Below are 16,260 nucleotides of genomic sequence, written 5' to 3'. Positions count from 1 at the left end.
GTGGCATGCAAAATACTATCCCATTTTATATCCAATCTTCTTGTAGGTTTGTGAGCCCTTTGAAGAGAAACAAAGGAATGCCAAATGTTGAGCAGGCCCTGTTCAAAGTGTTGCCACTTAACCAGCTTTAGGTTAGTTGGTCTGAAGTCACAGTTAATTTGTTGCATTATCTTTGTTAGAATTTGAAGATTTTTCTTCTTTTTATTTTTTATTTTGAGAAAGATCTGTAATCCAGGTTGGTCTGGAATACATTAGGTTAACAATTTAACCTTAAACAACTTCTTATCTTCTGCTTCCACCTCCTGGATGTTGAGATTAGAGGTGGGAGCCATCCCAGCTAACTTACTCAGTGCTGGGGGCGTTGAACCCAGGGCTTCATGCATGTTGAGTTATATCTTTAGCCTCCAACCCAAGAAGTGAACAAGTTAGCTTGCTTGCCTTTCTCTCTTTCTCCCTACCTCCGTTCTTCCCTCCCTCTCTTCCTCTCCTTCTTTCTTTCTTCCCCTCCCTTCCCTCTTTCTTTTCTCCTCCTCCTTCTACTCCTTTTTCTCCTCCTCCTTTTCTCCCAAGACACAGTTCTTCTATGTAACCTGGCTGTCCTGAAATTCACTTTGTAGCTCACACTGGCCTTGAACTCAGAGATTCCCTCTGCCTCCCAAGCAAGTGTTGGGATTAAAGGTGTGTGCCACCACTGCCTGGCGCCCAAGGAGTTTTCTAGTGTTCCTTCCTCCTCATAGCTGGTTTTTACCTGTCCTGCTTTCATGAAGTTTATTATAGTGTCTTGATGTGAAGCTCACCAAAGTGGAGGATACAGCACTGTAGAAGTGTTCAGAATTGCTGTTTGTCCTACAGCCTCCCTGACATCATCTTCTCTCTTTCCTCTTACAGGAAATGACTTAAAGAGGCCTTATGAATACATCTGTGCTTTCTTGCTTCAGACTTTACAACTGCAGGCCAACCCAGTCTGGAAGCACTTTTTATTAATGTTACAAGGAAACCGCTACCTCAGCAAACAAAAGAAAGGAGAAGACACACAATAGCAAATGCCATGTTTAAAGAAAACTTGTTCCCAGAAACCGTTACAGGAGATTTGGAAGTTTTTAGCACTGAGAAGCAGCTTTTCAGGTAAATGGATTTGACAGGCAGGCTCTGTCAGAATTCTGCAGAGGTGTGTTCTTCTTTAAGGACTTCTTGTGAAGTAACCCCTTCCGCCTAAATGCTGTTGACCAGCTAGGGTCCTTTTTGGTATATAGAAGATACATTATATTACATTTTAAAAGTTAAGTTATTTTTCTGCCATTGTAAATGTAAGTATCAAAATATTCTTGCAAAGGGATTATAAGTAAACATTTTCCTCAGCAAGCATATCTTCATTGAGGGTAGGATGCTGAACAGTTACAGAGCATTTTGGACACTCTTATTTTTTTTTGTTAGAGTTCCTACCTACACTGAAAATATTAATTATATAAATTTGTTATTTTTCTCACCTTTATGTTGGATCACATGGTCACCTGCCTCATGGAAATGGCTTTTTTAAAAGTTAGATTTGCAGAACTCCACTATTTTTATACCTAGCTACAGTTTTGGAAAAAAAAAAAGGACTCAGAACCCTGACCTGCTAGTGGTCCCCGGGACAGTTCCCCACCCGCATGTATTGCTGCAGTGCCCAGGACAATAAGATGGACTACAAGCGGCGCTTCCTGCTTGGCGGGTCCAAGCAGAAGGTGCAGCAGCACCAGCAGTACCCGATGCCTGAGCTGGGCCGAGCACTGAACGCTCCCCTGGCATCCACGGCCCCCTCTGCCCCGCTGGGCAGTCTGACCGCTGCAGGCAGCTGCCACCATGCCATGCCCCACTCTACTCCCATTGCTGACATCCAGCAGGGGATCTCTAAGTACCTGGATGCCCTCAATGTCTTTTGCCGTGCTAGTACGTTCCTCACAGATCTCTTCAGCACCGTGTTCAGGAACTCACACTACTCAAAGGCCGCCATGCAGCTCAAAGATGTGCAGGAGCATGTAATGGAAGTAGCCAGCAGATTGACCTCGGCTATAAAGCCTGAGATTGCCAAGATGCTCATGGAACTCAGTGCTGGGGCTGCAAACTTCACAGATCAGAAGGAATTCAGTCTCCAGGACATTGAGGTAAAGTACTGTCACCATAGGAAAGTGTACTGCAAATGTCAGTGAAGACCCTCAGTTTCTCCAAACTGCAGCAATAATAATAGCCTTTGTCCTCTTTCTGTTGATATTCCTTCTTGTAAAAAGTTTGGTGCCTGCCAGGTTCTGATGCTTTCATTTTAAGTAAGTTACACGATTACTGAGAAGGATTAGAAAGCTGGGCTCAGTGCTAGAGTCAATGTTCAGGGTGTGAGATCTCAGGTCCAACCCCAGCCCACACCAAAGAAAAAGTTAAGCTGGTTATCTGTATTTGATGTTTGCCATTAATTTTCTCAAATTGGAAACTGATATTCAAATAATATACTATGGAAAGTATATACTTAAGGACTGGAGACACATTGCAGTGCCTTTGCCTAATGTGTGAAGTCCTAGCCTCAATCCCTAATACTGCACAAACAGAAGTGCTTAGAATTCTAAGTATGATCATGAGTCATATTCTTCAATTTCCAATCTATAGAATCATTGGTTTATAAGAAAGTCCCATGTGTTTATAGAATAAATTAGTTTTCCAGTTCTAAATTCAAAACTTTTTTTAATTCAAATGCATTTGAATCTTACTCAGTGTATTTCTTGCGGGGTATTGTAAAAATGAAGCACTCTTCTTTAGAACTCTAGATTTGAATCCAGTTTTATTCAGAATAAAGATGGCTTTTTTCCCCCTTGACTTCATTGAGGAAATAATTTTTTACTGTTCATTTTTATTCTGTGGTATGGATAGAACCTAGAACTTTATGCTTTCACCACAAATGCTGTACCACTGAGCTATGATGAGTCTTGTTTTTTTTAAACTTTGATTCTGTTGCATTAGGGTTTTTTTTTTTTTTTTTTTTTTTTTTTTTTTTTTTTTTGTACATTTATTTGTGTGTGTGTGTGCGTGTGTGTGTGTGTGTATTTTGCCTGCATGTATATCCAGTCCCTAGGGAGTTATAGATGGTTATTACTATCATGTGGGTGCTAGGAATCAAACCTGGGTACTCTGGAAGAGCAGGTAGGGTTCTTGTTTGTTTTTTAGATATATAGTCATGACTGCCATGGAACTCCATATGTAAACCAACCAGGCTTGTCTTTAACTTACAGGATACCTCTGCCTCCTGAGTCCTGGGATTAAAGGCTTGTGGAGAGGTGGCTAAGAGGTTCAAAGTGTATACTGCTCTTCCTGAGGACCTGAGTCCAAGTTTGGTTCTCAGCACTCATGTAAGGCAGCTCATAACCACCTGTAATGCCAGAATCTGAGGTCTTGATTTGTCCTCTGGGAACCTACACACATGTGCACATACCCCATATGTGCACACACATGTGAACTCACCGACAAACATGATTTAAAATAAATCTTTAAAAACCAAACTCATTTCATCCAAGAGACTGTGTGTGTTCAAGTCACTGGATTTGATTCAGGAGCCATATTTCGTTGCTTTTGCTATTACAAATGTATAATATTGGGGCATTCTTTTTACTTAAATATGAGATACTTTAGGAGTTTATGTATCATGCTTGTGGAGCCATTACAATTCTTTCTGTATCATCCAAGTTTGTGTGTGTGTGTGTGTGTGTGTTTGTGTTTTGTTTCAGTGTTAGGTCTTAAACTCAAGTCCTTGTACACATCAGGCCTATACTTTACCACTGAGTTACGTACACCATAGGTTCTTTCTATCTTGAATCTCTCTATTCAGGTATATTTGTAATTTCTGACTTTTTCTATGATTTCATGAAATGGTTCATCATAGAAAAAGTAATTTTTAAATCATACTTAAAGGCTGGGAATATAGCTCAGGGGTGGAGTGCTTGCCTTGCATGTGTGTGCATTGGACCTGGGTAAATAAATAAAATACTCACTAAAAATACGTGCAAATTTCCAAAGATATTGAACAGTAAAATATAAAACTTAGCTAGATGTGGTAGCACTACCCTACAATCTTACAATAGAGTCAGAGGAGAAGGATTGTGGGTGTAAGTATAATCTGGGCTGTATAGTACCTGTTGCAAAAAAAATAACAAAGGCTGGACATGCAGCTGGGTGATAGAACATTTGGCCAGTGTTCATGAGACCTCATCTATACCTCCACAACAAATAGAAATGTAGAGCTTTGTGCTTTTATTCCCCATCCTGGTCTGTTTCCACCCCCACAAGATGCCTATGCACCTGATATATACCGTTTCAGACTGTTTGTGCACGAATATATAGTGGAGCACACACAAATGCACTGCTCTGTTTTGGTTTTTGTTTGTTTGTTTGTTTGTTTGCTTGCTTGCTTGCTTGAGACAGGTTCTCACTGTGGCTGGCTCGGACTTACTGGGGAGTTGAGGCTGGCCTAGAGCTCAAAGTAATGTATGAGCCCTCATGCCCACCCTTTTTTTTTTTTTTTTTTTTTTTTTTTAAATAAGAACCATGTTTTCATCTACAGTGTGGTTGGTTATTTCTTGACAAAGGTGTGACATTTTGCAAGCACATTGTTACATCTTCCATCTCTCCACAGGAAGTACAGAACAATATTAAACACTCACTGTTAGGACTGCTATCCTAAGATGGTGGAGTACTTGTAGGTTATGTAGGAGCCCATGTGAGAGCAATTTGTGTGAGCCTTACATCTTATGTTACCCATATTACTGTTCTCTTCAAATCTTACCCTGGGATTTGAGAAGACACCTAGACCCATATGGCTTTGTCTCTAATGATGGAGGACACGTGGCTTTGCTTCCTAGTTGGGGCAGTTAGTTCTGTGATATACAGGAGCTTAGTGAATCACTGGGCTGTGTGTTATTACTTACATTGGGGGTTGTTTATTTGTTTGGGGTTTTTTTTTTTTTTTGGTTTTATTTTGTGTGTGTGTTGTTTTTTTGGTTTTGTTTTGAGACAGACTTTATCTCTTGAGTGCTGGAATTGTAGGCAAGTATTACCGTGTGTTCTCTTTTTGATTTGGTTGGTGATATAACAGGGTATATCACTAACATAGGCTGTCCTTGAACTCATAAGTCTTCCTGCCTCATCCTCCCAAGTGTTGAGATTGCTATCGTGCACTACTGTACTGGGCTGGAAAATACTTCTGATTGTTGCAATTTACAATTTTGACTTGGCTTTCCTCATTGAAATTCTGATTAAGGTAGTTGGACTATTACCATGGGTTTTATACATAATAGACTAAACAGGCTTTCTGGTTCCATTGTTAGTCTGGAAACTACTTGCTGTTGATGGGTTTTGGAATCTGTGGGCCTGTTCTATGTGGAACAACTGACTTATAATTTAGTTTTAAAATGTGTCTCAAGCAGACCCATAGAAGTAACATTATATTTGAATTTTATTGCATTTATTTGTTTGTGTATGTGTACACATACTGGCTCATCATGACTCTCACCTCTGGAGGTGAGAGGAGAATGCTCTCCTAGAACTTAGGTGTTAGGTTTGGCAGGAGATGCCTTTACCCACTGAGCATCTTACCAGCCCAGCATTATCCTTTTTCCTTAAAGCAGTATAAGCTGTTTCTAGACTTTCTATACTACCAGGGTAGTTAGGTTAGTAGGGGTTCTCTTCTGTGTTAACCAAATTCAGATTGAAAAACCAAGCATTTATATTTTTTTCTCCTGTTGCTGTTTTGTTGCTTCCTACCTCTTCCCCTTGTTTTATAATCAAAGCCTGAGAGGCTTTAATGTTCATTCTGGGGAAAGGAATGGAAAGCTGACATTGCATATCATAACTTGCTGTGGCTTGGTGTGCTTGGTCCCCAGTAAAATTTCTTTCTCATGTGTAACAGTGGAGAAGAACATGTGGTCTTTAGGTCTTTTGGCTGATAAGTGCAATTCCCACCCTTCTTACTTGAGTTGTAGCTCTAGAAGGGCTGGGTTAGTTAGCTTGAGAGTGGGTTGTTACAGAGGGGTTGCTTCTCATGTTCCTGTCTGCTTGCCCTGCTTTCTGCCTGGAGATGCAGCAGTTCATTGCCTTTGATGGTACTGTGCTGTTGGCTTACCAGCCTTTAAACTTGCCAGCCAGAGTTACCTTTCCTATTCACATACTGTCACAGCAGCAGAGAGCAGACTACGATACCTCTATGACCTCTATGATGGAAGCCCTATAGAAGTATGTAAATGCTCTCAAAAAGTATGATGTGTTGTGCCCCCATTCCCCCATGTGTGTTCTTAATAGACAGTGATGCCTGGCTCTAAGAGCTGCAGTTGCTACTTGCATACAGGTGCACAGCCACTCTGACATTTCTATAGGGTTGTCCTTTGTATACCTTCCAGTGGCTTACCCCTGAATGCTGCTGCTGAGTATAAGTTGTGACTGTGGTGGTTCCTAGTTGGCTAGCATCTGTGACACTCTCATGCCACCTCAGGTAAGCTGTGAGCTTGTCAGAAGGTCTGAGTTTAGAAAATGGTTTTGTTTTTCAGTGCCCATACAACTTGAGCTTCAGTTTACTTGTCTATACAATAGAATTACCACCCACGAAGATCAGAAGCAGTTAGTACTTGTGAAAAACTGTGCCCAGTGAATGGTCTTATTAGTACTTCTGCTTCTGGCATAGCTTAGCAGGTGCTGGGAGGCCTCTGAAGTATGGAACAACATTCTGTGTGAGAGACATGCCAGCAAGATGTCCTCTAATTAGAACACTGGGCAGCAGAACCAGTTGCTTCCCCAAAACACTGCCTTCTCCAGTGTTTACCTGGCTCCCAAGGCAGCATCTTCCTTTCCCATTTGTGTCTTGTGCTACTTTTCCTCATGTCTAAAAGATGTCTGCCTGGTGTGGGACTGCTGGGACTTTGACATTGATTTTTTTGAGGCAGAGTCCTTTGCCCCCTCTCCCTGCCCCCCTCCGTCTTTCTTTCTCTCAGAATCATTTATTTTATGTATATAAGTACACTGTAGCTGTCTTCAGTCAGGCACACCAGAATAGGGCACCAGATTCCCTATAGATGGTTGTTAGCTACCAAGTGGTTGCTGGAAATTGAACTCAGGTCCTCTGGAAGAGCAGTCAGTGCTCTTAACCACTGAATCATCTCTCTAGTCAAAAGCAGGGTCTCTTTATGGCATAGATGATCCTTTGTCTTAGCCTTCCCAGTACTGGGATCACAGGTGAGTGCTACCAGGTTAGGTTCCTGAACAGGACTTTTTAGTATAAAAGCTCAGGAAAATCTCTTGTATCAGTAATCACTGTTCTGCTTGCCTTGCACTTCGAATGGGACGTGGAAAAAGAAGTGGAGGGCCAGCTTGTTGGTTGAACACACCTGTAAGTAGCTAGGAGGCATTGGATAAGCCCACTGACAGATTTGGCAGGACCCTTCCCCAGAGAGTCTCAAAGCTGTCAGTAAAATCAAAATGTGAATTTACGAAAAATAATGGATTTCCATATTGAATTTATTAGTTGTCCAAAGCTTTGACATTCCAACTGAACATTTTTTTAAGAGTGGATTACACTGAATCTCTTGAGTCTTAGAAAAGTCTACTATAAGATTGTTGTGATATATGTGTGTGTGTTTATATGTATGTGTGTGTATATATATATATATATATATATGTATATATATGTGTGTGTGTGTGTGTGTGTGTGTGTGTGTGTGTGTGCGCGCGCACACACACACACACACATGTGTTAATTTCAATGTTCTTAAAAATGCCAAGCTGGCTGAATTGAGTTGGTTGATATCCCTCTCATTTTTTTTAAATCTTTTTTTAATTTTATTTTTTTATTAGATATTATATTTACATTTCAGATTTTATCCCCTTACCTCATTTCCCCCACCACCCAGGAACCCCCATCCCATCTCCCCTCCTCTATGAGAATATGCCCCCACCCACCCCCTACTCCCACCTCCCCACCCTCGAATTCCCCCCCTACTCGGTGTTCAGCCTTCATGGGACCAAGGATCTCCTCTCCCACCTGTGCCCGACAAGGCCATCATCTTCTACATACACAGCTGGAGTCATGGGTCCCTCCCTATGTGCTCCCAGGCTGGTAGTTTAGACCCTGGGAAGCTCTGGTTGATTGGTATTGTTGCTTTTCTCATGGGGCCACAAACCCTTTAAGCTCCTTCAGTCTTCTCTCTAACTCCTCCTTTGGGAACCCCTTAATCAGATCAGTGGTTAGCTGTGAGCATCAGCCTCTGTATATGTCAGGCTCTGGTAGACCTCTAAGGAGACAGCTATATCAGGCTCTTGTCAGCATGCACTTCCTGACATCCACATCAGCGTGTACCTTTGGTGACTGCACATGGGCTGGATACCCAGGTGGAATGGTCTCCAGACGGCCCCTCCTTCAGTTTCTGTCCCACACTTTGTAACTCTTTCATTTTCAATCAGTTTAAAACTTTATAGTTAAACCTATAGTTAATAATAATAGACAGTCCTGTGTCTTAGGTTTGTATTTATTAGAAAGTCATGTAATGTAATATTATTAAATCACATTTGCTTGTGATTTATGCAGCAGTTCTGAGTGTATTAATTGCATACTTTGTTGATGTTCAATGCTGTCACAGGGGATGTGGTAATGAAGTCAGAAATCTTTTTCTTCCTGTACTAGAGGATGGTGTGTCCTTAGGAAGGGGGTTGGAAGGAGTCACTGGGAAGGTGACGTGTGAGTAAAGAGTAGAAGGTGATGAGGGAACAGACCCAAGAGAATGAGACAGAGGGAGCAGCTGGTGCAGAGCCACTGAGACAGGAGTCAACCTAGAGTAATGAAAGGGCAGACCCCTATTGTGATTGAAAGCAAGTGAACAGAAGGGAGAATTTATGGTTATTTTAAAATTTTATATATATATATATAATTTATTATATATATAATTTTATTTTATATTATATAATTTATTATATAAGCATTGATGTTTTATTTGCATACGTGTTTGTGTGAGGGAGTTAGATCTCCTGGAAGAGGAGTCACAGACAGTTGTGAGTTACCATGTGGATGCTGGGAGTTGAACCTGGGTTCTTTGGAAGAGCAGCTAGTGCCCTTAACCATGAGCGATCTCTCCAGCCCCTATTGTATTTTTTCATTATATTTTATTTATTTATTTATTTATTTATTTATTTATTTATTTATTTATTTATTTGTGTGTGTGTTTACACGTGTAGGCCACTGTACATGCATTGGATTTCAGAAGACAACTTTGCAGGAGTTGTTTCTCTCCTTCCATACGAATCCTAGAGATTCAACTCTTATTGTCAGGCTTGGCAGCAAGCACCTTTACTTTCTCAGCCAGTCCACAGTCCTAAGGAGAGTTAGATAGAAAGTGCTGTTTTGTTTTGTTTTGTTTTGTTTTCTCTTAGAGAGGCCAGAGAGGGGTAGGGTGAGGAGAGTATCCAAAGGGGTTGGGAGTGAGGGCAGTAGGACAGGCTCACCGTGGTGAACGGATGCTGCTTACCCACTGCTGGTCATTACCCAGCTGACAGCTGCAGGGTTCTGGTTTCACTTTGGGTCCCTGGGCAGGTGCTATGAAGACAGTCCAGAAACCCAGCATAGCTCTGGCCTCTCAGAATTCATAGGCTTTGAGGGGGCTGTGAATTTTTTTTACTGGATTCTCAAGTCCCACAAGCAGACATGAAATTACATCTTTACCTCCCTGAAGCTTGGCTCGTAGTTTGACACACTGACAGGATCCTTGGACTCCTATAATTGATTGCCCATGAGTGTATCTGAAGAAACTTCTGTACTGACTCACTCTTCAGGATCTTCGTTTACATATGTAACCATTTGTCAGAAAAAAACGCCAAAAATACTGTACAGCAATAGTAGTGGAAAATACTAGAAATTGTTTTAAAATGTGATTTTCATTAACCTTATGGAATTAAGTGTGCACAGGCTATGGCTTTTACCCCTCTAAAGGAAAAAGTCCATTGTGTATCTTTGTTTTGTCTAATAGATCTTTTATTTTTTTAATTTTTGGAGGTAAGGTTTCTCTAAGTAACCTCGGTTGGCCTAGAACTCACTATGTAGACAAGACTGGCCTCCAACTCACAAATCTGCTTGCCTCTGCCCCAAGTGCTGAGATTAAAAGTATGTGCCACCATGCCTAGTATTAACTAGTAGATCTTTTATAGAAAATTATACTGAACTGTTTCCTAACTATATATGCCAAATGAAAGTCCAGATTGTTACTGTTAATGAGAAAAGGAAGTTCTGCTGGGCAATGATGGCACATACCTTTAGCACTTGAGAGACAGAAGCAAATATTTCTGAATTTGAGGCCAGCCTGGTCTATAAAGCAAGGACAGCCAGAGCTATACAGAGAAACCTTGTCTCAAACAAAACAAAACAAACAAGATGTTCTTATATGGCTTATATGCGGTTGGATGTGATGGCACATGTTTTTATCCTAGCATTCAGGAGGCAGAGGCAGGTGGATAAGAGTTTGGGCCCTGCCTGGTTTACATAGTAAAATCCAGGCCAGCTGGGGGTATATAAGACCTTTTTTTTTTTTTTTTTTCCTTCAAAAAAAAAAAAAGTGAAACCAATTCAAAATTTTCCCCCAAGACCTCCTAGAACTCACTGTAGTAGACAATGCTGGTCTCAAACTCACAGATACCCGCTTGCCTCTGCCTCCTGAGTGCTGGGATTAAAGATGTCCACCACCACCACCTGGCTCCAACTCAGTTTGTAAAAAATAACTTTTTTTAGCCTGGTGGTGGTGGCACATTCCTTTAATCCCAGCACTTGTGAGGCAGAGGCAGGAGAGGCAGGAGAGGCAGGAGAGGCAGGAGAGGCAGGAGAGGCAGGAGAGGCAGGAGAGGCAGGAGAGGCAGGAGAGACAGGAGAGACAGGAGAGACAGGAGAGACAGGAGAGACAGGAGAGGCAGAGGCAGGTGGATCTCTGTGAGTGCAAGGCCAGTCTGGTTTACAGAGGGAGTTCCAGGACAGCCAGGGAGGGTTACCCAGAGAAACCCTGGCTCGAGGAAGATAGATAGATAGATAGATAGATAGATAGATAGATAGATAGATAGATAGATGGATGCAGCTTGTTTTTTGAGATTATAATCATCTCACATTCCTCTTTTGTCCTAAACCCTTTCATGTACACTGTATACACATCCTCTTTGTTCTCTTTGACATTTGTGGCCTGTTTTTTTTTTTTTTTTTTAAGTTGTTACATGTATGCATATATTTTTCCTCTAAATATACATACAACTTGCTCAGTTTGTATGATGTTACTTGTATGTATGTTTTTAGGGCTGATAATGTGGTCATTTGGTATTGGATAACAGATTAGTGTGCTCTTCACTTGAAGCCTTGTGTGCCCCCCTGCCGCCATCACATTAACATATCTGTTGATGGTACCTTAGTTCTTGTTTAGGTAGCCTTGTTGGTAAGGCTTCCCAGTGTAACTAGTGACACTTGCTATGACACAGTCTTAGCAGTCTTCCTGTTCTTTGGCTTTCTGCCCCACTGTTTGCAATGATCCCTGAGCTTTAGGTGCAGGAGCCTTATTGTAGCTGTATCAGTACTGGGCTCCACAACTCTGCATTTTAATTGATTATGTTTCTCTATAATGGTCTCCTGTTACAAAGAAAAGTTTCCTTGATGAGGGATGAGTACTACACTTACCTGTGGGAATAAGGACAAATATTTAGAACATAGGGAATATGCTGGTTTAGTTAAATGGTAGTTGTAGTGTCCCCTCCAAGATACATGACTTTTTAATCCTCGGATAGTTGGCTAAGTTTCCAGTACCAGGCATGATTTCCCTTTGTTGACTGGGTCTTAGGTTTAATTAGAGAACTGTCAAGGTTACTGTCAAGGTGTGCTTGCCACTATGGCACTGTTAGGGTTACTGTGCCATTCTTGTCATTTCAGTTCATAGGTATCAGCTAGGTAGGACTATTGGCTTAATTTCTCTCCTTTGGAAGCTTGGGAAAATTGGAACATTTCATTTAAACTATATATATATACACACACACACACACACACACACTTACATATAGATATGTTTAGATAGTTAATAGTATGATTCCTTAGGACTTTTTCAGACGTTCTATTATGTTGCTCCTTTTCTGTATTTATCTTCTCCCTCTTCTGTCCCTAACTAAGGCCCCTCCCCCTTTCTCCTTTCAGATCACTTGTGCCCTCTGTTGCCTCTTTATTGCTCCTTTTCCTACTTCCACAATGGGCCCTTTTTACTTTCCTAGTTTCTGCAGTTAATCCAAATCAACTCTGGAGATCACTAATTAAAAGGTTGAAAAGTGGCCAATGCTGGTGGCTCACACCCTTAATCTCAACACTAAGGAAGCAGAGGCAGGAGGATCTCTGTCAGTTCTAGTCCAGCCTGACCTGCATAGCAAGTCCCAGCCCAAACCAAGGCCTGTCTCAAAACAAAACAGGGGCTGGAGAGATGGCTCATCAATTAAGAGCACTGGCTGCTCTTCTAGAGGACCAGGGTTCAGTTCCCAGCACCCACATGGTAGCTCACAGTTGTTGGTAACTGTAGTTCTAGAGGAACTGGTACCCTCATACAGACAGCAGGCAGAACACCAATGCACATAAAAATAAATCTTTAAAAACCAACAAAACACCAGTAACAATAATAAATAAAAAGAGAAAAGTAAGGAATTAAGCAGATTTTTGCTTTTCTGGTATGTTATATAATAACCAAGTAGCCTGGTTGGGTTAATGAAACTTCTCTATAAAAGCATCTCAGCATTCTTTAGTTTGGAAATGATAATACAGTTAGAAAAGACATTTTGTTGACCATGAAGAATTCAGTTACTCAAACAGTGGCTGGTAATAAAGAATAAAGCCATTTGGTGAAAGGTGGCTGAGGAATTACATAAAGGAGGGATTAGGTCCTCTGGACCCAAATCCTCGTGATCAGTCTCACTGGTCACTGTCACCAGAATCAAGACAGGTGATGTCTCCCAGTATGAAAGCTATGTAGTAGAAAATTATGTCTCCACATAATTTCCTTTTCTTTCCTTTCTTTTCCTCTCCTTTTTCTCCTTTGTTCCTTCCTTCTTTCTCTCCCTCCCCCCTCCCTTTCTCCATTCCTTTCAGTGTTGGAATGAAACCCAGGAAGGAGCAGGTGTGTGTTTTATCGCTGAGTTACGCTTCTAGTCTCCTCATCATATAGTCTTGTACCTCTTTCTCTTGTTAAAAAAGCATACAAACAAAGACCAGGAAAAACCCTGAAATAATCTAATCAAGCTTCTAAAATGATCTTTGAGTTTGTAGAAATATGGAGTATAGTGTACTGAGTTACAGAATACCACGAGAAACTAATCTGATAGGAGGTATTCTGTAGTTAGTTGACCTGATTTATTAAAGTCAGTTGCATGAGTATAGGTAAAGGTACTATTTTAGATTAAAAGAGAATTAAGAGAGATAACAACTAAGCAAAACAACCTTTTGGGAAGCAGAATTCAGACACTGATTAATTTGAGTTGTCAGGTGGTGGTGGCAAATGCCTTTAACCCCAGCACTCAGGAAGCAGAGGCAGGCAGATCTCGCTGACATTGAGGCTAGCCTGGTTCACAGAGAGAATTCCTGTATAGCCAGGGAGACACAGAGAGACCCTGTCTCAAAAACAAACAAAAGTTAATTTGAGTTAAGTTTGAATGTGTATTGGCTCTTGGTTGATTAGATTTTACTTAGGACCAAAAGGGATGGAGGACAGGAATAGATGAAAATTAATGTGTCACAATGCAAGATGGAAGCCTTTTGATGGGTACATAGTGGTATTCTCTGCTTTGCTTTTGTGTATACTTGGACATTTTCCAAGTGTGAAAATTTAGATAACATTATGAATAGGAGTGCAGAGGACCTAGTGAATGGTTTTATTTCTTGGAGGAGTTAGTGCATGTGAATTGGTCTTCTAACAGTCCAGACTGTTACTAGGTAGTTCAGGAAACCTAGGGAAGTCAAGCATGGTACTACACACCTACATTCCCAGCAGGAGACTAAGAGATGAGGATGGTGAGTTGTAGGCTACCCTAAGCTACACAGGGAGACTCTGTTGAAAGAAAGAAGGAGGGAGGAAGAGAAAAGGAAGAAAAACTCAAAGGAAAATTAGATTCTATAGGAAAATAATAAGTATTCAGAAGTAAAAAGAGTTCAGAGAATATAATTTAGGTAGGGCTGTTTTTTCTGAATTAATGCTTAAGGCTGCTGGTCAGTTTAGATGTCTTATGATTGATTAATGACATACTCTTGCAGCCTCTCTTTTCTTTAAAACTGGATAGTCTGTAAAATAGTTGCCTAAAATCCTCTGGGCAGGGCTTGGGGTCCTGGGTTCTATATTCAGCACCACAAAAATTAACCAGATTTAACACACAGGAGTCCTATGCAGCCAGTCCCTCTCCAGTGCCTCCAGCCATTGCTGTATATACACAGAGCACATCCCTTCATGGAAACTAGGCTTCCTGCCACCCAGGCTAATGGTACAATGCTCAGAACTAGAAAAATGCAAGTAGTTGGATGTGGAGGAACCCCTGTGAACATTTCCTGACTGTGGGAGTCTTGAGCAGGTCCCAGACAGCTGTCCTGCTTTGATTTTTGCTCTCTGTACCAGCTACTCTCCTGATAAATAACAGGGGAGTAGCTACCAGCTTGCAGAGATGGGTAAGGACAAGAAAGTGCTCCAGGCCTGGTAGACCAGACAGATGAAAAGTCTGTGGCACTAGGTGTGAAAAGTGCTGTAATACAAATGGAAAATGGCCTCAAGCCTGGTTGCTTCAGTTCAGCTTTCAGACGTTCTGTATCCTATTCCCCACCCCAGACACACACACTTATCCCTCCTTCCCGCCCCCAGGAGAGGCTGTTGTTCACTCTCTAGTGTCCAGTCTCCTTTTTCCTTACTAAGAAACTCTGTTTTTCAGCCGTGTTGTTGTTTCAGGATTACCCTTCATAGTCTCCTGACAGCTGACAATGATACTTGATAAGATATTGGATGTCAGGCAAAGGAAATCAGTCAAGGCAGAGGAGGAGGTTCACCCTCTCCACGTAGGCCAGGCTTCTTCTCTGACCCATCCAGGACCCACCAGAGAATCATGAGTTAGAACACTGTGGGGATAAATTAGCTGTGAGTGTTTCTGACAGATGAGGGTGGGAGCTCCTAGTCTCAGTGAGGCAGCTCCTGAAGCATTGGTTCAGGTTAATGTTTTTTTGGTTTTTTATGTTGTTGAACCCAGGCTGGCTTCAAACTCATGCATTTGAATGATCCTCTTTCCTCAGCCTCCTAAAAAGCTGAGACTATAGGTGTGTACTACCATGCCTAGTTTGAAGCATTCTTAAGGGCAATGACAACTTTTTAACAAAAATACACTCAGTTCAACAACAAAAAAATTTCTAAATTTTAATGGGTTTATAGGCCATATGATGTGTGGTGACTTGGATATATTTTTAATTTCTGCCCCATAGAAAGAGTTTAAGAACAGATGTTGTCTTTGATTTGCCATAATTAATGTGGATTTAGATAGATACTTACCTTCTGTAGCCTTTCCTTGGATAATTTTTTTTTAGTTGTATTAATATTTATAGCAATGTGGCTGAAACGTGACTTCTTGTGAGGTTGGAGAGATGGCTCTGAGGTTAAGAGCAAGCATGGTACTTGTAGACGACCTGAGTTTGACTTCCCTGCATCCATGTTGGATAGCTTACAGCCACCTGTAACTCTAGCTCTAGGGGATCTTTTGGACTCATGGGTACCTATACTTATATGGGCACACAACATATGCATATAGTTTTTAAAAAATCTTGAAAAAACGGCTAGGTGTACTGGGACAGGCCTTTAATCCCAGCGTTTGGGAAAGCAGAGGCAAACTGATCTCTTTATGTCTGAATATGAGTCCAGCCTGATCTACATAATAATTTCTAGGCCAGCCAGGGCTACATTGTGAGACTATGTCAAAAATAAGAACAAGACAGATTTCTTATATATTTAGCACATATAACATGGTAGTAAATTAGATTCAGGACCCTGTCCTTGTACATGCTAAGACAGGTACTCTACTATTGACCCATAATCCCAGTCTGGCAATATATTTTTGGTATAATTTATTTTGGGAAATGAACAACAAAACAACATATAATAACATCTGGATTTTACTAAAATAGACAGACTACAAGTCTGGGACAAACAGAAAATGGTACAGTTGCTGGTTAAATTTATTTGG

The 16,260-nt window shown here is 41.1% G+C and overlaps 1 protein-coding gene across 6 annotated transcripts in view; it reads left to right on the top strand.

The window, feature by feature from the left end:
• Positions 1-16,260, top strand: part of Garre1 (granule associated Rac and RHOG effector 1) — a 79,561-nt gene that overhangs the window by 25,846 nt on the left and 37,455 nt on the right. For 4 of the 6 annotated variants that reach the window (XM_076932096.1, XM_034501534.2, XM_076932102.1 and 1 more), the window contains one exon: positions 889-2,144. In XM_076932096.1, coding sequence (XP_076788211.1) covers positions 1,650-2,144 — 495 coding nt within the window. In that variant the 5' untranslated portion in view covers positions 889-1,649. Of the gene's footprint in view, positions 1-46; positions 132-888; positions 2,145-16,260 lie in introns of all 6 variants that reach the window. The other 2 variants (XM_076932100.1, XM_076932099.1) reach the window with 1 other exon arrangement.

This window comes from Arvicanthis niloticus, chromosome 1 (genome assembly GCF_011762505.2).
Source record: "Arvicanthis niloticus isolate mArvNil1 chromosome 1, mArvNil1.pat.X, whole genome shotgun sequence".
In the NCBI taxonomy this organism is placed as follows: domain Eukaryota; kingdom Metazoa; phylum Chordata; class Mammalia; order Rodentia; family Muridae; genus Arvicanthis; species Arvicanthis niloticus.
This window is presented reverse-complemented; position numbering and strand designations above follow the sequence as displayed.